At 35.5% G+C, this 25,045-nt stretch overlaps 1 protein-coding gene across 12 annotated transcripts in view; it reads left to right on the top strand.

The window, feature by feature from the left end:
- The window catches only part of MARCHF7 (membrane associated ring-CH-type finger 7), a 51,028-nt gene that overhangs the window by 18,971 nt on the left and 7,012 nt on the right, over nucleotides 1-25,045 (top strand). For 7 of the 12 annotated variants that reach the window (XR_007125890.1, XR_007125891.1, XM_047721864.1 and 4 more), the window contains 5 exons: nucleotides 7,785-7,980; nucleotides 9,616-9,783; nucleotides 12,800-13,907; nucleotides 15,408-15,577; nucleotides 22,028-22,137. Coding sequence is in view for 7 of the 12 variants with exons in the window: in XM_047721864.1 (XP_047577820.1) it covers nucleotides 7,785-7,980; nucleotides 9,616-9,783; nucleotides 12,800-13,907; nucleotides 15,408-15,577; nucleotides 22,028-22,137 (1,752 nt within the window). In the remaining 5 variants the exon portion in view is untranslated. Of the gene's footprint in view, nucleotides 1-1,825; nucleotides 1,968-7,784; nucleotides 7,981-9,615; nucleotides 9,784-12,799; nucleotides 13,908-15,407; nucleotides 15,578-22,027; nucleotides 22,161-25,045 lie in introns of those variants that run through there. The other 5 variants (XR_007125892.1, XR_007125893.1, XR_007125894.1 and 2 more) reach the window with 3 other exon arrangements.

Here is a 25,045-nt window from a genome sequence, read left to right on the forward strand (position 1 = left end):
TTAGTGAGAATTTTCATTTAGGCATTTATAAATGTATATAACGTCATATTCTACGTGACAGTCATTTTAAAATGTTTCTATGCAGTAATAAGCATATTATAAAATATTCAGAGAAAAAACATTCCCTAAAATGCATATATTACATACTTCCTCATTTTCTATGAACTATTACTGAGTCATTTTTTTTTAATTTTTAATTTTTTATTAACATATAATGTATTATTAGCCCCAGGGGTACAGGTCTGTGAATCACCAGGTTTACACACTTCACAGCACTCACCATAGCACATACCTTTCCCAGTTTAGTGAGTCCTTTTAAATGTTGGTTGATAATGTATTTTTTTTTTTTAATTCTGTTGATTGACAAAAGGACACTTGCCAGAGGTACAGAATCACGAAACTATATCCTGTAGAAAAGTTCTGGGTTACATGATTATGACTTATTAAGAGCATAGATTGGTTTTTCCCCCTATATTGTCTCCATAAAAAATTTATCTGCAGATCTTTTTCTAATTTTTTCACAGAGCTTTTTAGTGAGGAGCAGACTCTGAAACCAGACTATACTGCCTGGAGTGGAGTCCTGTTCCACTACTTACTGTGTGAATGTGGGCAAGTTTCTTTATTAAGTCTTTCTTATTTTCTGTATTAGGTTGTTACTGTTAGATGAATTATTACACTGAATGAGAATAGTGCCTGTCACATGATAAATACTATATAAATGTTAGCTGCTACATTTGTTTTTATTATAATTAATTATATTAGCTGCTAAAAGTCTTAGCTGTATTTAGAAAATTTATTGACATTCACTTTAAAAGACAAGTATTTTCAAGACTATTTCATCCAGCTTTTTCTTAAAGTCCTAGATTACTTTAAAAATCTCGGTTTTCACTGTGAAAGTTAAACATGTGCAAGCATAAAAAAACCACTTAATGTCTTTTACTGATTCTTAATAAGATAAATCAGCATTGGAGTTTTTCTTAATGTTTTTCAGTTGCTTTAAATGGCATCCAATTTTTTTTAATGGATTATAGGAACATTTCCAATCTTAAATCAGTTACTTCTAGCTTGCTTTGCTCTTTAGTTTTGATTTAAAAACAGACTTCTGTGTTCTTGCACAAATTATTTTATATCTGTGTTTCTTCTGTAAAATGGTGGTAACAGCTTTTTACATGGTTTTATTAAGATTTACTGAAAGAAATAACACATTAAAGCACCTAAAACAACTCTGCCTGGAACTTAGTAAGATGTGTCTGTTTATAATAATGATGATTGTGATTGCTATTGTTATCATTATTTCCCGACTTTGTATTGGCCTAAATAGGTATCTTTAAGGTATAGTGTAGTATGTTGTCAGAATATTAAAATTACATATTATGTATTTAGTTTTATATAATATTCTTAATACTACTTAACAAAATGTATGTTTAATGAATGAGAACTTTAAATATCAAAGGGAATATTTAAAAAAAAAATCGCTGTTTTCTCACAGCTGTTTGCAATATAACACTCCCCTTCTCTCTGAAGCTTCAGAAATGAGGGTCAGGACTAGGCATGCTCAATTTCAGTTATGTTAAGGATTAAATAATAGGGAAATACTTTATATAGCGCTTAATATTTTATGGAACATTTTTTGCTTTTAATTTTAGTTAATTAAGGATAATACTCGTGTCATTTTGAAGATAGGATCTGAAATCTGGGAAGAGAAGTGGTTTCCTTCAGTCACATGATTAGTATATAAGTACCTGAGTTTAAGAATCTAAGACTTACGGATAGCATTGTTTCTTTGGGAAAATACAGATTCTAAGTTCCGAACAATTGATTTTCTGAAGATCTTTTGGTTCTCAGCCATTTGTAAGCTGGGCTGCCTCTGTTATTAATCTTGCTGGTATTTCTGTTGTTTTATCTTGGAAGTTTTTGTTAAAATTTGAATGGTTGAATACTATGATCGTCTTATCTCTTTGTTAGCAGTAAGTAGAATTTTAAATATGTTTTAAAAGAGAATTCCTTTAATTCATATTGTTAAAAGTAAAAATTTGGGAGCATTCTGTGAATATGTAATTGTTTATATAAGTTTCATGTATATTTCTATAACTTAGTTTAAGAGCTGCTAATCCCATTTCACTTTTCCTTTCTTGCTTTGAGATTAATCACTTTTAATAAGAAATAATGAGAAGCTTTTTATTTATGTGTTTTCTAGTTTGTAGATCAACTTACAGAGCTCAGTACCATTTGCATATTTTACATACTATATTATGTCAAAAATTAAAAGAACTGATAGTCATTAACATGTTTATCTACTACAAGGTTAGCTTCCAAGGAACTAAATACATGCATGCATACATATAAATAAAATTAGATAAGAATATTAGAATAGTTTTAAAATGGTATCAAGAAAAATACAGAGAAAGTACTGAGTGGGTCAAATTTATAATACTGATAAGCATTTATAAGCCCTGCAGTGTTTTAGAGTTAACTTGGGACTTTTGTTTTGGGTATCAGGAACAGGTCACAGGGAAATAGAACCAGATCTATAAGGTGTTTTGTTCATAAGAAAAACCCAGTTCCTCCAGGAAAGCAGTGCTTGACAGTTTGGTCTGAAAGGGGACAGTGAATGATACAGTGAACATTGTCTTCAGTGTAATATTAAAATTATTAGTATATTGCTAGTTTACTCAACTTGTTTCTTGGTAAATCTCAGCGTAAGCAAAGGACATGATGCCAAAGTATACAGCTCAGCGAAAACCAGTTCTTTCAAGGAACAGTAGAGTGATCTGAATACCAATTTTCTGGTAGTCTTCATTTATGTATTGGGGAGTTTTGAGTAATAAATGGACTCCAAATCCTTCTCTCTTGTGTATGTATAAGGTTTCTTACCTGGATTTGGGCATGAGTGAATTCATAAATCTTAAAATCCACTAATGTCTTTCTTTCTTTTTTTTTTTTTTTTTAATGAGAATTGAAAAGACTACTCATTCTGAAGAGAAAGTAGAAAATAGGACTTCACATTAGTGTGGCAGTGGATGCTCTAGCATGTGAATATTTAGAAGAGGTCAAAGTTCCACGGTGTTGCCTATGGCTAAGATCATTTTGGTCTGGAAAATTTTTGAAGCTGGGATTAGCAGTCATCACAGTCACAGCATTGACTCATTGAAATGAGCCAAAGAATAGCATTTCATTCTGGATTTGCCTCTGTTACTGTGTATTAAATGATTTCCAAATGATTAAGCATTGTCCAGTGGGTAGCATTGGTAGTATTTGCAGTAATTAAGGTTCTTTTTTTAAGAATAGCTTTATTGAGGGGCACCTGGGTGGCTCAGTGGGTTAAACCCTCTGCCTTCGGCTCGGGTCATGATCTCAGGGTCCTGGGATCGAGCCCCGTGTCGGGCTCTCTGCTCAGCAGGGAGCCTGCTTCCCTCTCTCTGCCTGCCTCTCTGTCTTCCTGTGATCTCTGTCTAATAAATAAATAAAATCTTTAAAAAAAAAAAAAAAGAATAGCTTTATTGAGTTAAAGGTCACATACCACATGACTCACCCATTTAAAGTATACAGTTTTATGGTTTTCAGTACATTCACAGAGTTGTGCAAATCACTACCATGCTCAATTTTAGAACGTTTTTATCACCTCAGGAAAAAACTCCAGAATCGTTAGCTATCACTACACTGCCCCTCCCTCTCAGCACTAAACAGCCAATAGTCTACTTTTTGTCTCCGTAGAATTCCCTGTGTTGGACTTTCATTTACATTGGTAGAAACATACACTGCAGTCTTTTGTATTAGCTTTTTTCACTTAACATGCTTTCAAGGTTCATCTGTGTTACAGCATATATCAGTACCTTATTCCTTTCTACGGATGAACATAGTCCATTGAATTGGGTATACCTTTTTTATGGGTGCATAATCCAGTTTTTGGATATGTCACATTTTGTTTATCCATTCATCCACTGATAAGATATTTGTGTTTCCATCCTTTGGCTATTATGACTAATGGTGCTGTAATACTTAATGCAGTTTTTATATGCAGTCTTACATTTTCAGTTACTTCAGGTTTATACCTAAAAGTAGAATTGTTCAGTCACGTCGTATAACTTTGTGTTCAATTAATTGAGGAGCTGCCAGACTATTTTCCAAAACTAGCTGGGCCATTTTATATTCCTACCAGCAATTCTGTGAGGGGGTTCTGATCTTGCCACATCCTCGCTTACATTTATCTTTACATTTTGATTCTAGCCATCCTGTCATGGGTGTGAAATGTCTCATTGCAGCTTTGATTTAGATTTCCTTGATAACTCGTGATTTTGAGCATCTTTTCATGTGCTAATTAGCTACTTTTATATCTTTGAAGAAATGTCTATTCAGATCCTTTGCTTATCTTTAAATTGGGCTATTTGTTGCTTTATCATTGAGTTGTAAAAAAATTTCATTTTAAATTCCACTTTTTCATTACTGGTATATGGGAAAGTGATCGCTTTTTTTTTTTTTTAATATTAAACCTTGTGTCCTGCAACATTACTCTGATCCTTTATTGGTTCTACGATGGATTTTGTTGTTGTTGTTGTTGTTATTGTTGATTCTGTGAGATTTTCTACATAGGGGGTCCTCTGCAAATAAAGATAGTTTTATGTCTTCCTTCCCAATCTGTGTACATTTTATTTCCTTTTCTTGCATTATGCATTACTTAGAACTTCCAGTGCAGTGTTATAAAGGAGTGGTATAAAGAAGAACCAAGTAAGCCCAAAGTTAGTAGAATAATGGAAATTAAAAAGATCAGAAGGTAAATAAATAGAGACTAAAAGACAATAGAAGAGATAGGTGAAACTAAGAGCTGTTTTTGTTTTGTTTTGTTTTGTTTTAAAGCTAACCTTTAGCTGGGTTCACTGAGAGAAGAGGAGAATTCAAAATCAGAAATGAAATACACGATACCATAAAAATACAAAGGATCCTAAGGGACTACTATGAACAGTTATATTCCAAAAACTGGACAACCTATAGAAATAAATTCCTGGTAACACACAACCCACTAAACCTGAATCATGAAGAAATAGAAAATCTGAGCATACCACTAATAAGTAAGGAGATTAAATCAGTAGTAGATAATATTTTTTTTTACTATTTAACCTGTAACCCATGATATCATGATCTGAGCTGAAACCAAGAGTCAGATGCTCAACTGACTGAGGCACCCTGGTGCCCCTTTTGGGTTTTTATGGAAGCTTCATTACACAGTCAAATTGACTAAGTCATTGGCCATTGGCTTCAGCCCTTCCCTTTCTGTTCCCTGGAGGTTGAGGAGTGAGGTAGGACTGAAATTTTCTTTCACTAAAAAAAAAATAAAAAGAAAAAAATTCTTAGTTTATTCAATTGTTAAAACAATTTAGACTGGTAAAAAGTAAATGATTCAGACCAAAGATATACCAAAGATACTTGAACAGTGAACCAAATTGATAGAAGCCAAAAAAGATTTTGGTTTTGAACTTAAGCCAGCAGAAATACTGGTCAGAACCTTTATTTTTCCTTTCCATATATTGATATTAACAAGCATTTTGTTTCTGGGATGACATATAGGCTGCATTTTAGAATTATGAGTCATGAAAATTATTTCCTGAACAGTGAGTGTATCTTTTTTCTCATCAGTAGCCAATGCCTGAAAACTGAATTGACTTTGGACCTTTTGTTCATTTCTCACTGTGTCTCTAAATTTGATGAGTTTTTGTCTTACAGTTACTCTCTTCCCATTACTTGTGTCACAAGGACCTATTTCCTGCTATTTCAGTGACTTCCTGGTTGATTTTCTTTCTGTTCATTCCATTTTTTTCATCTCCCACAATGCTCTAAGGATCTTTCTAAGAAGTAGTTGATCTGATGGTATTTCCTCATTCAGTTTTTCCCAAAGTTATATCTACACAGTTTGTCTGGTCCATGCAAAACAAGAAAAATAAGGAAAAGATTTTGTACAAGTGAAGTTTATTTACTTGAAAGTCCCTTTTATTTTGTTAAATCCATCATGTTTTGGGAGCATATAAAATGCCCCTCTTAAAAACTGGGGATGGGATTAGATGGCATTTGCTAATTTTGATTTACTTGTCAAAAGTGGCAATTCTTGGGGCACCTGGGTGGCTCAGTGGGTTAAAGCCTTTGCCTTCGGCTCAGGTCATGATGCCAGGGTCCTGGGATCAAGCCCGCATTGGGCTCTCTGCTCGGCGGGGAGACTGCCTCTGCCCCCCGCTGCCTGCCTATCTGCCTACCTAAGATTTCTGTCTGTCAAATAAATAAATAAATCTTTTTTAAAAAGTGGCAATTCTTTCTAAATTATACATTAAAACAGTTTTTATTTTGGTCTCCAAACTTCAGAGGTCTTAGAATCACTCGCCTGTATCATATGGTACCTAATACTTTATGGCACATGTGATGGTTTGGTTTTGAAATACTTAATGAATTTCATCTCTTAAGCTACTCCAGTTGATTGATTGAGGCTCTGTGAGGACTTGATGTAGAAGTCTTGTGTGATCAAGTTTGTACTAAGCTGAAGACACATTCCGTTAGCAAGATACCCTCTGTGCAAGGGATGAATGATACCCTGATCTGGTCCACTCCTCCTTATTCAGCTTTGCAGCTTCTGCTTTTCCATGTGTGCAAGGTTCATTCTGTAGAGTTACCATGAACTAATGTAGTTCCCTGAAAGCATGGTGTATGCTTCTTGTAATTGAAGCAGAAAAGAAAAAGACACTTTTAGCAATTATGGTTGAAATACTATGTTCTTCTTACAACCTACATTTTTAAGGTAATGAACTAATCCTTACCCTTTTTATGCCTTATATTGAATAAACTGCTTAACCAATTAAAGAAATTAGGGGGAAGTAAAATAGTTTGTACATTCTGAGTGATTTTTGTGTTATGGATCGTTTGTGTGTATATACTTACATGTTAATGGAGAAAAACTTGAGCTAAGAGTTTTAATATGTACTGTGTTTATTTTATTTTTTTTTAAGATTTTATTTATTTATTTGACAGAGAGAGATCACAAGTAGGCAGAGAGGCAGGCAGAGAGAGAGGAGGAAGCAGGCTCCCCGCTGAGCAGAAAGCCCGATGCGGGGCTCGAACCCAGGACCTGGGATCATGACCTGAGCCGAAGGCAGCGGCTCAACCCACTGAGCCACCCAGACGCCCCTGTACTGTGTTTAATATGTACTCATTTATCTGTTTCTTGCTTCACTGATAAAAAAACTTTCAGGTCAGGATTTTTTTCTAAATACCGTTTATTAGTGATGTATGAAGCGGGGAACATACTTCCCCTTCTGCCTGCTGCTCCCGCATTTGCTCAGTCTCTTTCTCTCTCTGACAGATAAAGAAAATAAAATATTTAAAAGAGAAAACAGAAAAATCTTGTTTTTATAGTAGTTTTCCTAATAAGTTTATATAATAGTATTCTTCTAGTGTTCTGTTCACTTTTAGGACTAGGAAACCAGTTCCACAGGAGTTGGAAATAGTAAACCAAGATAGCAAAATGATTATAAGATTTTTGCTCTTCAGTTTTTCCTGACCAGCTGTTTATATATACAGTTACATGGAAGAATTAATCTAAATCAGATTGATTACCCAGCAAAGTCCAATTACAGTATAAAGTAAAGGGACACATGGGTAGAAAGAAAGAAAGACTACAAAAAACCTACATAGTAGAAAAATTTGTGCTTATGAGGAATGAGTGAAATAGGGGATTAAATTTAATAGACCAAAAGCAAGCATTCTGTTCTTCCATCAAAACACTTTTTTTTTTTTTAAACTTACAGTCTACATCAGCATCAGCATCTGCATCACCATTTCAGTCTACATGGTATAGTGAATCTGAGATAACTCAGGGAGCACGATCAAGATCACAAAACCAGCAACGGGATCATGATTCAAAAAGACCTAAACTTTCCTGCACAAACTGTACATCTACCTCAGTTGGGAGAAATATTGGACATGGTTTAAATGCAGTGTCAGGTAAAAATTAAATCTGTTTAAGAGTCACTATATATGCATTTTGGACTAAAGCCATTTTTCCAAGACATAGTAGTATTAAGCAAGTAGAACACATGTAAGATAGTGGGTCAGATGTAGTCAAGTTTCTCAGGTCTTACCTTAAGTTAGTGCTACAACTGAAATAAACTCTTTCATTCTGGATTTTTATTCTAAATTTGATGCAAATATCCTACACAAACAGGATTAACATATTTTGGTTAATTAGAATAGCTGATATGTCTGGTAATCAAATTGGTAAAAGTGACCTATATTTTGCTGGTTATTATGAGAAGTCAGTTTTTTAATTGTTATACTAGGAAAGCCAATTTTACTGATAAATATATTAATATTTCCTAACCTAAGCTTATCTTTTGTAAATGTTGTGGTCTATACTTACTTTTCAAAAACAGAAATTCTTTAAACAAAAATAGTTGGTATTCTAGTAGGAGTTCTGTATAAGGATTCTGAAAGAATTCTAGCCATCTAACTAGCTATATGGCTATATAGGTCAGTTAACCTTTCTGGAATTTAGATGTCTTATTGATAAAGTTCCATATATGGTATTTTGTACTCACAGACACACATTTGTTGCACAAATTGAAAAGCACTTTCTTTTCTGTAAGAGGTCAGGAGGCTCCCTCCTCACTTACACTCCTCTTCAAATGAAACACTAGGGAATGCCTGAAATAGTTTTAAGGTGAGACAGAATTTGTGATGACACAGTTGGAAGATAAAATTCTTGAAATGCTTATGTATTATCAATCGAATTAGTGTAAGCAATTCCTCTCTATTTTGATAGGACTGCCTTGGGAAAGACACTGCCCATCTGAAGAATATTAAGAGTAGTGTGATGGGTAAGAGCAGACTGTCCTTAACACTGTAGAGAAACACCTTTGTGCACAGATATTTTTGGTCCCTTCTACTCTGTGAAGGCATAGCATTACATACTTTGGGCCATTTCCCTTAATGAGGAGTAATTAATAAGGCTATTGGGACTAGGAAAGGAAGAACCAAAATTTTCAGGGTAAATAGGGGGGAAAGTTTTGAGACTTAAACCTTTAATTTATTTTGTTAGATATGATTTCATTTAAAAATTTAGATTATGATTGCAACAGTACTTTAATTCTTAAATGAGAGTGAACCAAGTGTGATGTCAGTGGTAATATTTCTGATAAAATATCGTCAATGTCTGTAGTAAAACATTTTCCATTTTGAGATGGCTTGATTTGGATTTTGGCTGTTCTCTCCAGGATCACTTTCATTGACTTCAGGAAATTCTGCATCTTTGGCAAACTTCACATTTTTGTTCTGTAATCATTTTACATATGCGTACATTGTGTGGTCAGATGTTCTAGAAAGTAACTGAGACATTGACATCACAGATGGTGTTAGGTTTTAGTGTTAGAGAAGAATGTGTTTGAGTAGGAAATAATATATGAGTGATGAGTTCACTGATGAATAATTTTATGTTTTGCTGAATTTTGCTTCTGATTGCAACTATGTAACCTTGAAGATTCCTATAATGGATCACAATAACCTCCCTGTGTAATACTGAAGATTTGTCATCAGAAACCTTGAAAGCTTTCTCTGAATTAAAATGTCTTCAATTATTTTAAGATTCTTCGTGGAGACATAATCAGGTTCCCAGATCTTCATCAATGGTACTTGGATCATTTGGAACTGACTTAATGAGAGAGAGAAGAGATTTAGAGAGAAGAGCAGATTCTTCCATTAGTAATCTTATGGATTATAGTCACCGAAGTGGTGATTTCACAGCTTCGTCCTGTAAGTGTAAATTGTATTGTTATGTATAACTTATCTAATAATGTTATATTTCTCTCTCTGTGTAAATCATTAAAATCATAGTACAAATGAGTACATGAAGTGCATCTTATGAAGAATTCAAAATAGCTTAGTATGTATTCTAGTACCTTATGTGTTATATATGTATATTTTAAAGATTTTATTTATTTATTTGACAGACAGAGATCACAAGTAGGCAGAGAAGCAGGCAGAGAGAGAGGGGGAAGCAGGCTTCCTGCTGAGCAGAGAGCCCGATGCGGGGCTTTATCACAGGACCCTGGGACCATGACCTGAGCCGAAGGCAGAGGCTTTAACCCACTGAGCCACCCAGGCGCCCCTATTTGTTATATTTTAAAAAATAAAGTTTAGGGGCGCCTGGGTGGCTCAGTGGGTTAAGCCTCTGCCTTCAGCTCACATCATGATCCCAGGGTCCTGGGATCGAGCCCCACATCAGGCTCTCTGCTCAGCAGGGAGCCTGCTTCCCTGCCCCCTGCTTGCCTCTCTTCTTACTTGTGATCTCTGTCAAATAAATAAATTCTTTAAAATTAAATAAATAGGGGCGCCTGGGTGGCTCAGTGGGTTAAGCCGCTGCCTTCGGCTCAGGTCATGATCTCAGGGTCCTGGGATCGAGCCCCGCATCGGGCTCTCTGCTCAGCAGGGAGCCTGCTTCCTCCTCTCTCTCTACCTGCCTCTCTGCCTGCTTGTGATCTCTCTCTGTCAAATAAGTATATAAAATCTTAAAAAAAAAAAATAAATAAAATTAAATAAATAAAATTAAAAATTTAAAACGGATATAAATTCGTATCTGGGTTTTGTCTCGCGGTAATTTTCTTACTTGTGCTTTTCCTTTTAAGAATGCATATATTCTAAAGTAAACTAAATAATTTTTATATACCCCAATATCATTTGCCTTGTACAGTTGAGCCTTGAACAGTGCAGGCGTGAGGGAACTGACCCCTATTTCCACCCGTCCTCTAGTATTGGTACTTGAAAAATCTGTGTATACCTTTGAATCCCCCAAAACTTTAGTACTCAAACTGTACTGCTGACTGGAAGCCTTAGCAAAAACATGAGCAGTTGACACATTTTTTTTTTTAATGTTATATGTATTATGTATGCATTCTTTTTTAAAGATTTTTTTTTTTTTTTTTTTTAATTTGACAGAGAGATCACAAATAGGCAGAGAGGCAGGCAGAGAGAGAGGAGGAAGCAGGCTCCCTGCCGAGCAGAGAGCCCGATGCGGGGCTCGATCCCAGGACTCTGAGATCATGACCTGAGCCGAAGGCAGCGGCTTAACCCACTGAGCCACCCAGGCGCCCCTATGTATGCATTCTTAAAATAAAGCTAGAAAAAGTGTTAAGAAAATCATAAGGAAGAGACAATACATGCATAATACCTACTGTGTTTACTGAAAAAAATCCACATGTAAGTACATGTACAGATCAAACCCATGTTGTCCAGGGGTTAACTATGTAGTGTAGTAACTACTTATAGTTAAATTCTGACCTAATTAAAGCTTGAAATCAACATTTTTTTTTGAAATCAACATTTTAAGGCATAATTTAGAATTACTTTTGTTTAATGTGAATGTGCCTTTTTCATTCACTTAAAGACCCACACTAGTTCTGTCAGTGTACATTAAGCTTAAGATTTTCAAAATTAAATACCACAAAACAAAAATACTAAAAAAACAAAGTGATTATTGAATTGACAGATCTAGCAGGCAAAAGTAGAGTTTGATTTACATAGAAGAAAATACATTTGTTCTTAAAAGGTGTAGGTTTTAGGGGTGCCTGCGTGGCTCAGTGGGTTAAAGCCTCTGCCTTCGGCTCAGGTCATGATCCCAGCGTCCTGGGATTGAGCCCCACATCAGGCTTTCTGCTCAATAGGGAGCCTGCTTCCTCCCCTTTCTCTCTCTCTGCCTGCCTCTCTACCTACTTGTGATCTCTGTCAAATAAATAAATAAATAAAAATCTTCAAAAAAATAAAATCTAAAAAAAAAAGTATACGTTTTATTAAATAAGCTTATTGTGGCAAGCCTTTGCTTAAGACCAGTGAAAACATCTTTTTATTTGCTTGGGTTCAGATAGAGGAGCTGTAGTATATAGTATCAATACCATCTATGATTGGAGGTCTCCAAGTATAGGATAGAATAGATTTAGCCACTAATAGTTTATTCCTTCATGAGGCTCCATGTGCTAGTGCAGCAGCATCTCTCACTCTTAAGCTAAGTGTATGCATAAGTATTCTTTTATAAAGGGATGCAGAAGTATTTCTCATCCCATTTCAAGATTTGAACCACCAGTGGTATAGTTTTCAGAACTGCAGCTACCAGGACCCTATTCTAACTTAGAGCTCCCAGCAAGTATTTAGAAGTAGAGGTGTGTCTGATGAGTAACCAGAGATAACATCCGCTGCTCTTGCTTTGAAAGAAAAAAGATTGGAGAAAGTTTAGCTGTTAGCAAGGTTTGCCATAAAATTATAACGATGATAATATTTGTGTGAAATAAGTTTTATGCTTATTGCAGAGTAAGAAGAATTTCCAAAACCACCTTGTCTCCCTAGGATTATTTTGCCTTTATTTGTTAGAATCATTTATGGTGAATTATTTGTCCCATTTAAAATTTCTTGTCCATTTCTTGTCCATCTTGTCCATTCTTGTCCATTTAGATATTATTTTACCATATCAATTTCTGATTAACAAATTGTGACTGTTATACCTTCAACAAGTTAGTAGATTTAGATGTTTGTTTCATAAGCTGTGACACACTTCTTTCTTTTCAGTTTGCAGTGTTGACTTAGCAGTAATACTGTATTTTATCAAAGGTATAGAAAGAGAAATATATGTTTTTTCCTATAAGTTAAGATGTATATTTATAATATAGCAGTATTTGGTTTGAATCCAGTGTTTCAGTTTGCAGTAATTAATAAATGCAAATTTAATAATACTCCAATTTTATTTCATGTAATTGGTATCTTTCTTTTCTTTCAAAAATAGATGTTCAAGACAGAGTTCCTTCTTCATATTCACAGGGAGCAAGACCAAAAGATCACTCCGTGAGCACTTTACAGTTGAATACATCATCTACAAACCACCAAATGCCTTCTGAACATCAGACCATACCATGTTCTAGGGACTCTAGTAGAAATTCTCTAAGATCAAATTTTTCTCCAAGAGAATTGGAATCTCCCCAAAGCAGTACACAACCTGGATTTTCTTATATTTCAAATAGAGATGAAACCTCAACCATAAGCAGTTCAGATAGGGTTGGTTCATCTCAAAGATCATTTCAAGAATCTTCTGACAATGAAGGTAGACGTTCAACCAGGAGATTGCTGTCGCGTATAGCTTCTAGTATGTCATCTACCTTTTTTTCACGAAGATCTAGCCAGGATTCCTTGAATACAAGATCGTTGAGTTCTGAAAATTCCTATGTGTCTCCAAGAATCTTGACAGCTTCACAGTCCCGTAGCAATGCAGCATCATCTTCTGATGTCCCCGATAATAGGGCATCTGAAGCTTCTCAGGGATTTCGATTTCTTAGGCGAAGATGGGGTTTGTCCTCTCTTAGCCAAAATCATAGCTCTGAGCCAGATTCAGAAAATTTTAACCAGGAACCTGAAGGTAGAAATACAGGACCATGGTTATCTTCCTCACTTAGAAATAGATGCACACCTTTGTTCTCTAGAAGGAGACGAGAGGGACGAGATGAATCTTCAAGGATACCTACCTCTGATATACCACCTAGATCTCATCATATGTTTAGAAGAGAATCAAATGAAGTGGTTCACCTTGAAGCACAGAGTGATCCTGTTGGGGCTACTGCCAGCAGATCACAGGCATCTGCGGCTTCGAGTAATGCTGCTACTGGTGGCTCCACATCAGATTCAGCCCACAGTGGAAGAAATACAGGAATAACAGGGATCCTTCCTGGTTCCTTATTTCGATTTGCGGTCCCCCCAGCACTTGGAAATAATTTAACCGACAATGTCATGATCACTGTAGATATTATTCCTTCAGGTTGGAGTTCATCTGATGGAAAAAGTGATAAAACTAAAAGTGCACCTTCAAGAGACCCAGAAAGACTGCAGAAAATAAAAGAGAGGTAAATTTGAATACCTGTCATAAGTTGATAAGCAAAGAGCGGATTAGAGGAAGGAGTCCTTTTCTAAAATGGCTTCTCATAACATTGGTATCTAAGATTTCTTCTTCTTAAAATTTATATCCACTGAGATGTTAGGTTCTCAAAGGAAATGGATGAGAATTAATAATATTGAATAATATTAATAATGAAGGTAGACACTGGGAGTATAGCTTGCATCAAGAAATTGTCTAAAGAACGATTCACTCACTGCCCTGATAATGTTAGCTTTAATGTCATTATAGCAACTTCCTCTCATTACAAGCTGTCTGCTGAGGAATTCAGTAACCAGTGGTATAAACAGAGAGCAAAGCATTAGTTTAGTAATTTCCAGAGAGAAATTAAGCCAGCACCACTCTGTCTGATTAGTTTATAAAGCAGCATTTGTTGGTTATTTTATCATAGAAACTGTGTGTATTCCTTTATTATATATTTTGCTCATACCTGAAGATTTTAAGACACTTCACAGTAAATGAATAAGAATCTAAAAAATTGAACCCTCCCCAAGTAAAAAAAAAAAAAATTGAAACTGTAAGCCAAAGAAGGTTAAATCTGAAGGTAAAACATAAATATTTATGGTTGAGGTTCTATCTCTGGTTCAGTCAGAGCATGATAGTCACCTAATTGTTGTACATCTAATCCTCTTTCCACACATCTTTTTCTAAATTCATTAGGAACTTGTATAATCCACTTGTATTTCAGTAGCAGTTTAAGCATTCAGTTGCGAGTACTCTTTCATTCCAGCAATAGACTAAGGTAATGGGGATCTTAACAAAAAATTATATATATACACACAAAGCTATCATCTTGCATTAAGTTAAGCAGTACATGTTGGCCTATTAAATAGAGAACATAGGTTAATGGAAAGTCTTCACACTTTAAAAGCCTGCCCTATAAAAATCAGGATAATTGAATAACATTGCTGTGGGTGGAGGAAATGGAGAATTTAAAAACCTGTTGTCTTTTACTGTGATTAAATACAGAAAGTTTTATCAGTTTAAATATATGTGGTTCTGATAGCATGTAAATGAAAAAAACAAGTCATTATTTATTGACTTTTTTTGGAGGTGGGGGAGAAAAGTGTTAAGTATGTAAGTATATTCCTTTATACTGTTGGAATCGAAGGTAGTCTGTGATACTATAGAAATTAAAATCTCTTAGGTATGTTTGTAAAATGATCATGAAAAATAAGAAACTTAAAAGTGTGATATCAAAGAGAAAATTACTTAAAGCATTTGAAGATAATAGGATATACCCTGTTCTGTTTATCTTTAAAATATAATTTTCATTCTTACTGAACTGCTTTTTTTTTATGGTGGTAGCTGTTTTTTAAGGTTTTTGCTTTTTTCTATTCAGAACATGAGTAGAAATAACAAAGATGTTGTTCGAGATAGGTATGTTTGGAAATGACCAACCAGGATGAGTTATCATAGCTCTGTTTATGAAATGTTCCTTCTTTTCTAGCCTCCTTTTAGAGGATTCTGAAGAAGAAGAAGGTGACTTATGTAGAATTTGTCAGATGGCAGCTGCATCATCATCTAACTTGTTGATAGAGCCATGCAAGTGCACAGGAAGTTTGCAGTATGTCCACCAAGAATGTATGAAAAAGTGGTTACAGGCCAAAATTAACTCTGGTGAGATTTATCTTTTTATGTATTTTATTTTCACAGTTTTTCTAAGAGATGTACATACAAATGTATTTTAGTTAGCAAATCTGATTATAATTTATTGTCAGAGTTACACTCTTTTCAAAAGAATGTTACTTTATTAAACAAAAGCGTTAAAGAGCACTCATTAGGGGGTGCCTGGGTGGCTCAGTGGGTTAAACTGCTGCCTTCAGCTGAGGTCATGATCCCAGGGTTCTGGGATCGAGCCCCGCATCGGGCTCTCTGCTCAGTGGGGAACCTGCTTCTCTCTCTCTCTCTGCCTGCCTCTCTGCCTACTTGTGATCTCTATCAAATAAATAAAATCTTAAAAAAAAAAAAAGAGCACTCATTAGTTTTGCTTCGTAAATTTTTCATGGTGTTTCTTGTATTTTATTAACCCAACAAACTACTTTTTCATAGATGTTTGGTAACTATAATTGATTATCACAGTTGATCCTTACGTCATGTAAGATCTTTCTGAAGGGGGCACCTTGGTGGCTCAGTGGGTTAAAGCCTCTGCCTTCAGCTCAGGTAATGATCCCAGGGTCCTGGGATCGAGCCCCGCATCAGGCTCTCCACTCAGCGAGGAGCCTGCTTCCTCCTCTCCGTCTCTGCCTGTCTCTCTGCCTACTTGTGATCTCTGTCTGTCAAATAAATTAAAAAAAATCTTAAAAAAAAAAAAAGATCTTTCTGAAGAAGTCATGCTTACTGTTTACCAGCTATGTGGCCTTGAGAAATACTTGTTTCTAATGCTGTTGTGGAGTAGTAATAAGGTTAGTATAGGGATTCATTAAATTGAGTACCCATTAGGGAGCCAGGCACAGTTCTAGGTGTGGTATCTAGAATGGTAAACAGGACAGACAAGGCACTTGCTTTTGTGGTGGTATGGGGCGTTAAAGGGATGCCTTGTTGAGGTGAGAACATTTAAACTGAACAAAGAGGAGCTAGCTATTCCAAAATGAAGGCAAGAGCATTCCAGTTGAGGAAATTTCTAGTGTGAAAACTTTCAGGTGGTAGGTAATATGACAGGTGTGTTTGAGGAACTGAATGAAATGCAGTGTGGCAGGAGTATAATTAGTAGACAAGGAGAGGGGTGATAGTTGAGATTAGAGAGATTAGCAGAGGTTATGTCATTTAAGACTTTTAAAACTAATGTCTGAAATTTAGATTTTTGTCTAAGTGTGATGGGAAGCCACTGAAAGGCAGGGGAGTGAAATGATTTTATTTGGCTGCTTTGTGGAGAATGGATTTTAGGGGGACAAGAATAGAGGCAGGGAGTTCATCCAGGAATCTATCTTACAAGAGATGGTGAGTGGAAATGGTTGGATTCTGGTGTGTTTGGGAGGTAGATTCTGTATGACTTGCCAATAGATTGAATGTGGTGAAGGAGAAAGAACAGTTTGAGAAGTTTGTATTTTTTGTATTTTTGTGTCGAACAACTAAGTACATGGTGGGGCCATTTCCTGAACTTAAAGAGTAGGAGTGGAATAAGTGTGGGGCAGGAAATAAAGAATTCTGTTTTAGATGTAAACTGCTTATTAGAAAACCATCTGAAAATGTGATCTAGGCAGTTAGCTAGACAAACCTGTTGTTTCAGGAAATCATTAGTGCTGAAAGTTACATTTTGGGGAATTAGAGCATGTAAGTAATAATTTTAAGCTATGGGATTAAATAAAGTCCCTAGACCAAGAATAGGTATCAAAGGAATAGGCCAGGACAGAGGCCTGGGGCACCCACGTATTTAGTGGGAGCAGAGGAGATCTGAGAAGCAGCCTCAGTCTGGTAGGAAGAAAACTAAGAAAATGCAGTGTTGTGTAAGCCAGAAGAAGAAAGTGTTCTAAAGAGGGTATGATCAAACATACCAAGTATCACAAAGAGATTCGAACAAAGAAATGGCAATTGGTAGCATGAATGTCCTTGGTGGTTTTAGTTTTTGTGGAGTGATGGAATCATGAGCATGATTAATAGAAAACAAGGTAAGACAGGAAACAGCCACATAGACCCCTCTTCCGGTAAGCTTTATTTAAGGAGACTGGTGATAAGTTGGAGGAATTAGGGAGTAAAATGGGGTCATAGGGTGTGTTTTTGTTTCAGTTTCAAGTGGGAGATTTTAGGGCATGTTTTATTTTAATGAAAGATAAAATGGAAGGAAAAAAATTTTAGCCTTTAATAGGAAAAAAAATTACTTTGTATCTACAAGGCTGGTGTAGATATGAATGTTGATCAGTTTGTTGCTTTGATGAGAGGATGCTTGCTTGAATTCCTGTATAATTGCTTCTGTTTTCTTAATAAAAGGAGGTAAGGTCTTTAGCTGATTGGAGGACAGTTTTTTTGTTTTTTGTTTTTTGTTTTAAAGATTTTATTTATTTATTTGACAGAGAGAGATCACAAGTAGACAGAGAGGCAGGCAGAGAGAGAGAGAGAGAGAGAGGGAAGCAGGCTCCCTGCTGAGCAGAGAGCCGGATGCGGGACTCGATCCCAGGACCCTGAGATCATGACCTGAGCCGAAGGCAGCGGCTTAAACCACTGAGCCACCCAGGCGCCCCATGATTGGAGGACAGTTTAAGAGATTTATGATGTGTAGGGAAAATAATACTTAAAAACATTTTTAGGGTTCTGGAAGTACTAATGTCCATAAAAATCTGTGGCTGGGAATATAATTTAAAAGTGAGATGTACATTTTTTAGAAGCGGTTTTCAGATAGTTGGATATAGACAGGGATTTGGGGTCGCTGGTGTTGGGACCTTTTCTAGGCAAATATGATGAAGGGAGTTAAGGATATTCGTAAGGACATAGTTGTGATGGCCATGGAAATTAAAATCAAGAGGGGAAGTAAGGACATTAGAAAGTGGTGTAGGGTTAGAAGTCTTTGAGTCTCATTGACATTGAAGACAATTGCCAGAGTAGGTAAACTGGACTGATGAGAAATTTTAGGTACACTGGAGAAAATGCCTAAAATACAGATTTAGGGGTAGTGCAGTAAACTATGATGACAAAGTCAAGGATATGACCATAGTGGGTGGCAGGGTGGGGAAGGGTGATACTTAGAAGCATGGATATTGAGGAAGTGTGTGTGGATATTGAAATAGCCAAGAAGTAAGTTGATAAAGATGGAAAGCCAGGTGCTAAAGTTATTAATGAAAGAGGAGGGACTTAGAGTTTCAAAATAGCAATAGGTATGGGGTTATTTATTTCTACTTCTTGGTCCTGAGGTATAAAGGGTTGTGGGAAAAAAGTATGTAACAGTCTAGAAGGGCACTGTGATTTAGGTGTGAAGTTGAAGAGATTAATCCAAAAAGAGACTGGTTATGAGAGAAGTTTAGACCATGAATACCAGAGAACATAGTGAAAATAACTAGTAGAGTGAGTAGGGTGGGAAATTAGATCAGATTAATAAATGGACACAGTATGAGATTGACAGTCTTGCAGTTGGTGACTTAGGAAAATCATTTGTGAGGTATGATGGCATTAATACTAATTTTAATAATCTTTTGAAAGAGTTGGGTAACCTGTTCAAGCTAGAGATTATGAGACTCCTGGGAAAATTTTGTGTGTAGCTAGGTAGCCAAGGCCTCCTTGGGGTAGGGGGTTTATTTTCTGTTTTAAGGTAGTCTGATCCAAAGCTGTAGGACAGATGTGTCTGATTTGTAGCAGCCTTTTCTTAGCTGTATGGTGTTACAACAGCCTCTTGGCTTTGTTATCACTGCCCTAGGGCCTTACTAAGATGAAATGAGTGTTTGTCATGGAAGCATTGGTTCTTGACAGTCAGGGCCCAGGAATGTTAGCCATTACCAGAATGAAAAACAGTGTGATTCACCTTCTGATAATATTTGCAGTTAGATTTTTGTTAGTGTTGTGTAGGCAGAACAACAGATAATACAGTGTTAAGAACATTGGCATTTTGGAATTAGACAAGACGAGATTGGCATAATGGCTCTAACACTTACCTAGAAGATCTCGAGTAAGTTTTTTAACATTGGTTCTCAATGCTGGCTGCTGGTCACAATTAACCCAGTAGAGTTTTTAGATACAAAGATGCCTAGATCTATTTTTAGACACTCTTAAGTAGTTCTGGGATTGGGCCTCAGTTCCATTATGAGTAGAACTAGTAGTATTTACCACACACGGTTGTTGTGAAAGTCAAATGAGATGATGTTTATAGTTTCTCACAGTACTGGGCATGTGGCAAATACTCAATTTGATGGGTTTTATCAGGTTATAATATGTACTTTCTAAGATACGGTCAAATGAATGTAAAGATCTCAAGATCTGAACCTTCCTGATAAATTTTCACAAGCCTTTCTCATACTTACATAAAGACCTGTCTGGTAGAAGATTCATTCTGGTAGAGATTGATATAAACATTTATTAAGCAGCTGCCATGTGTGTACTGTTAAATTCTGCAGGATGTGCAGAGATGTATAAAGCAAGTTTATAGACATAAGAGTTTAGACAAATGCAGTCAGGGCCTACTGAATGAGGTGGAGTATACGTGGAAAGAGTCATGGACTAAACAGTGTAGGTATAAATGGACTTTTCCCAGCTATATATGACCTTTTTAAATGTTCTAGAAGACTCTTAATTCCTAGAAGAGAAGAAATGAATCCCTAAGATGTGTAACAATTTGTACCACATGGTCTGTCTCCAAGGTCCATATTATATAATAATACTTAGCTTCTGAATCAGAAGATAGTTTTAGGAAATGTCTGTTAAATTTTATCTTTCACATTCTTTATATTCTCCTTCAGATCATAATACGAACTTTCCCTGAATTTAGTTCAGTTAGTGGTACAATATTAATTTTTTTGTTAAAATATTCCAGATGGCATTTTAATTTCAAAATCTTTAAGTATGTTAGACTCCTAAAATAGCAGCAACAGTCACAACTAGTTTTTATTCATTCCTTGAAATACTGTGAATATCTTATGTAGTTTGACTATAGGACATTTTGAGACAACATATTACCTCATAATAGCACTCACTTTCTGTTAGGTATTTTCAAAAGAAGATGCATGTAAATTACAATTGCTGTCTTGGACTTCGTGCCAAATTTACTATTTTAAGAGGTTTAAGAGCTCCTTGAAGACAACAGGGTATACTACCTTTTCCTTCTAAATCTTAGTACATAACAAAGTCAACAAATCTTAGTTGAATTGAATCTAAACCTCTACCCTGTTAATCACATGACTTCTTAAACTTTTAGGACATCTTTTTTCAGTTTAAAGCTCTATCTAAAAATAAAAATGGTGGGGTGGAGGTGTGGAAATGGCTGTGTTTAATTAGACTATCACCTATTAGACCCAGAAGCTGAGGAGTAACCAATAACTGAATGCATATGGGATAGAAGGAGCTTTTTTTTTTCCTTTTAATTTTGATAAACTATATATATATAATTTTCCTTTTGACCATAATATTAAGTGTACAGCTCAGTAACATTAAATACATTCAGAATGCTGTGTGACCATCACCACTACCCACTTGAAAAATTTTTCATCACTCCAAACAAAAACTGTATCCATTAAGTAGCAAGTTCCACCTCTCCCTTCTCCTCAGTCCCTGGTAACTTACTCATTTTCTCTCTGAATTTGCCTGTTCTACATAATTCATATAAATAGAATCATATTATAATATTTGTCCTTTTTGTATCTGCTTTATTTTACTTAGCAAGTTTTCAGGGTTCATCGGTGTGGTAGCATGTATCAGAACTTCATTCCTTTTATGGCTGAAAGGACAGAAGTGGATTCCTTTTTTCCCCTCATTAGGGAAGGTACATTTCTTAGAGCTCAAAAGGTCTGTGTTGTCATATCAAAGATACTGGCCTGAGTATAGGGTAACTCATTGTTTGGGATACTGTATTACTTAAAATTGTTTTCATGGCATCCTGTCAAGGTACTTGAGGAAGTGGGAAGTACAGATGACATTCCATTGTCAGCTTCCCACCATCAGGGGTGGGGATGTATGTGCATTTCTGGGAGGCAAAAAACAATAGATAAATAATGGGCTGGGCCTAAATACCATAGATTAGGACCTGACAAGCACATCAGTGTTACCAATGTAGTCTTACTTCCTTTCTATATATTGATTATATATATTGATACATAGAATATATATCTTAATATGTAGAATGTGTATATATTTTGATTATATATTGATATATAGAGTATATACTTATATTCTAAGGTTAAAACTTAAGAAGGAGGGGTGCCTGCGTTGTTCAGTTGGTTAAGCAGCTGCTTTTGGCTCAGGTCATGATCTCAGTGTCCTGGGATCAACCCCCACATTGGTCTCCCTGCTCCATGGGGAGTCTGCTTTTCCCTCTGCCTCTTTTCCACCTCCCACCCTGCTCAGGCTCGCTCTCTCAAATAAAATCTTTTTCAGAAAGAACTTTACAAGGAAAAATGTTTGTGGAGACATAAACTTTACTTTTGATTTTACCAGGTTCTTCCTTAGAGGCCGTAACCACCTGTGAACTCTGTAAAGAGAAGTTGCAGCTTAACCTGGAGGATTTTGATATTCATGAACTACATAGAGCTCATGCAAATGAACAAGTTAGTATATTTTGCCTAATTTGGTAAGTGTCTATTCTATGCTTAAAGGACAACTCTTGAAGAAAAGATTAAATCATGGTCAGAAAACCGACATTGAAATAATAATAGTAATGGTTTTAATATAATTCTCTGTTATTACATTAGGTATTATATGATTTTATAATTTTGTATTATTTTTCCCCTAACTTTTTAAAGCAGAAGGCAAATAACCAAGTCACACATTCTGGGTTTAAAATAAAATTCATCATACGTCTTTTAAATAAACCTGAAAATAATAAAAGCTTAGGAAATTAGTCCCAAAGTAGTAATACCAACCTTCTCTCCCCATAGCTGTCTCAGTTGTGAATGCCTCTTGAGTACTGGAAAATAGTTAAAACACCAGTCCCCACATCTGCATCCTAGTTCTATATTTTTTATGTTAGGAATAATTTTTTTTATGAACCTATCTGATGCCCCTTGTTCTTACTCCTGTCTGGTTCCCTCTACCCTTCCTTTCCTCGCTTCCCCTGCCCTCTTCCCACTCCTACCTTATTGTTGAACGAGTTATCTTACATGAAGTCATTTATTCCAAGTTGACATTGTTTCTCTTTCCTTCAGTATTGTATCATTACAGTCATGCTGTTAATTATATAATGAATAATTGGGATTTCTCTGATCATGTTAAGATTTTATTTCAAATATTTTCCTCTCATTTCTCAGATTTTTTTGGTATGTATTGAGCACTCCTCCCCACCCCCACCCCCCATTGATTTGATCAGTCTTTTTTCTTGAAGCTTAGAGCTCAGGTTTTTCCCCTTTTTAAAGGAAAATTCAGGGGAAGAGGGAAGATGTTGGAAGAGATTACAAAGGATGGCTCTAGGGCCATATTATCCAAGTGTGCTTAGCATATTTTTGATAAAAAGAGAGATGATGATGAGAGAATGCATGAATGCTTGAAAAAGCACTTTTTAAATGAAGGAGTAATGAGCACCTCCCCCCCCCTTTTTAAATTGAAGTTTATATAACATAACCATTTTAAGGTAAACAGTTTATTGGTACTAGTACATTTGCAGTGCTGTGCAACCATCACCTCCACCTAGTTCCAGGACATTTTCATCTCTAAAAGAAAATCCTATGCCCATTAAGCATTTGCTCCTTCCCCCTTCTCCCATCCCCTGGCAGCCACCAATCTGTGTTCTGTCTCTATGGATTATCTGTTTTGGATATTTCATATAAATGGAAACATGCAATATATGATCTTTTGTGGGCATGCTTCACTTTTTAAATGTGGGAATATGGATGCCCTTTGAAAATCTGGATAAAACCAGAAACACACCTTACAAAATATACATATACACAAAATCTGTATATAATTTTAGGGATTCCCAGATCTCTTGAAGCTAATTGCTTACATCCAGGTTAAGAGTCACTGATTTAATGAATGAAACATTAGGCAGTTGCTATAGTACAGATACTACTCTAATGTTAATTATTGTTTTACTCTTTAATGAAGCATACTCTAAAACGTACTCCAAAAGGAGTATCAGTCTGAGTAATGCATTGTCTTAAATTCTTAAGACGTCTCTAGAGACAGCTGGACATTGGTATTTTATAGAATGGGGGGGTATGGAAAGGTGGAATAATGCAAAGAATTTTGTGATTTTTTTTTTTTGTATTTTTGTTCTTGTTTTTTTTTAATCTTCTCAAAATTAGTGTAGGTTTCAAAGGATGGCTTTCTCCTGCCATTCTTTCTTAGGTGCTCCATCATGTCTCTTGAAGGTGGTTTTGACTTTCATTATAGCTAGGAATGTTTTTATTTTTCTTCAAGAATTTTAATGACCCACTTCTTAAATAATTTAGAGGTGTTAGGAAATACTGCGTGGAGTCATTATAAAAATGACAGTCGTGATTAAGCTTCCTGGCTTTAACATCTTTGTTCTTTGTGAATCATGGATTCTAGTGGCCTGACAACTACCTTCATTTTAAGTATAGTTTAGTTTTTCATTATCCAGTGCCTTCATTTTTTTCAAGGTGATAACCATTAAACTCTTTTTTTAAATCTCCTAGATACATGATTACCTTTTAAGTTAAAAATAAGCAGTTAATGAAGTATTTAGCGAAACTTTTAATCAATTTGAAATTTGTTGAGTATTCTGAAGAATCTGTAATCAGTAACTCGCTCAAGTTCGTACTAAGAACGTACAATTCTTAATTTCAGATAACTTTATTATGAGAAAATGATGCAATTTACAGATAGTTCACTGTGTAACAATTACATAACAGTTTAGATTTTTAATAATATTATATTCATGTTTTGTATTCTTAACTTCAAAACAGCAGAACAGCTTTAAACCAAAGAACTATTTTTGCCCACTGCAAATTTCTATGCAAAGGATATCTGGAAGTTACTTTACTATGCCTTTTTTTTTTCTTAAGATTTTATTTATTTATTCATGAGAGACAGAGGGAGAAGTGTGGACTCGATCTCAGGACTCTGGAATCATGACCTGAGCTGAAGACAAACAGATGCTTAACTGACTTAGCCACCCAGGCGCCCTACTGCCTTTTTTTTTTTTTAAGTTCATTTTTGTATTTGCTGTTGCCTTGAAGTTAGTTAAATTACATAAGAAACACTTGACCTCTCAGAATAGGATTTTAGTTATGTAATATATTGATATAGCTATAGATGAAATGCTAATTTTTAAGTAAACAGTTACAGCCATCTGTGCAAAGAAATCTATTTTGAGCTTTATTCAGAGCATTTATTTTACCATCACATTATTTTTTTCCCCACTTTTATATAAATAATTACATAAAGGAAAACTATATGAGAATAAAGAACACCCATTTGAACACATTATATAACATTAGTAAAATTTTTCAAAACTACGAGGGATAGCTTTTTATTTCTTTTTTAATAGATGGCACT

Source organism: Lutra lutra, chromosome 3, assembly GCF_902655055.1.
Source record: "Lutra lutra chromosome 3, mLutLut1.2, whole genome shotgun sequence".
NCBI classification, from domain to species: Eukaryota; Metazoa; Chordata; class Mammalia; order Carnivora; family Mustelidae; genus Lutra; species Lutra lutra.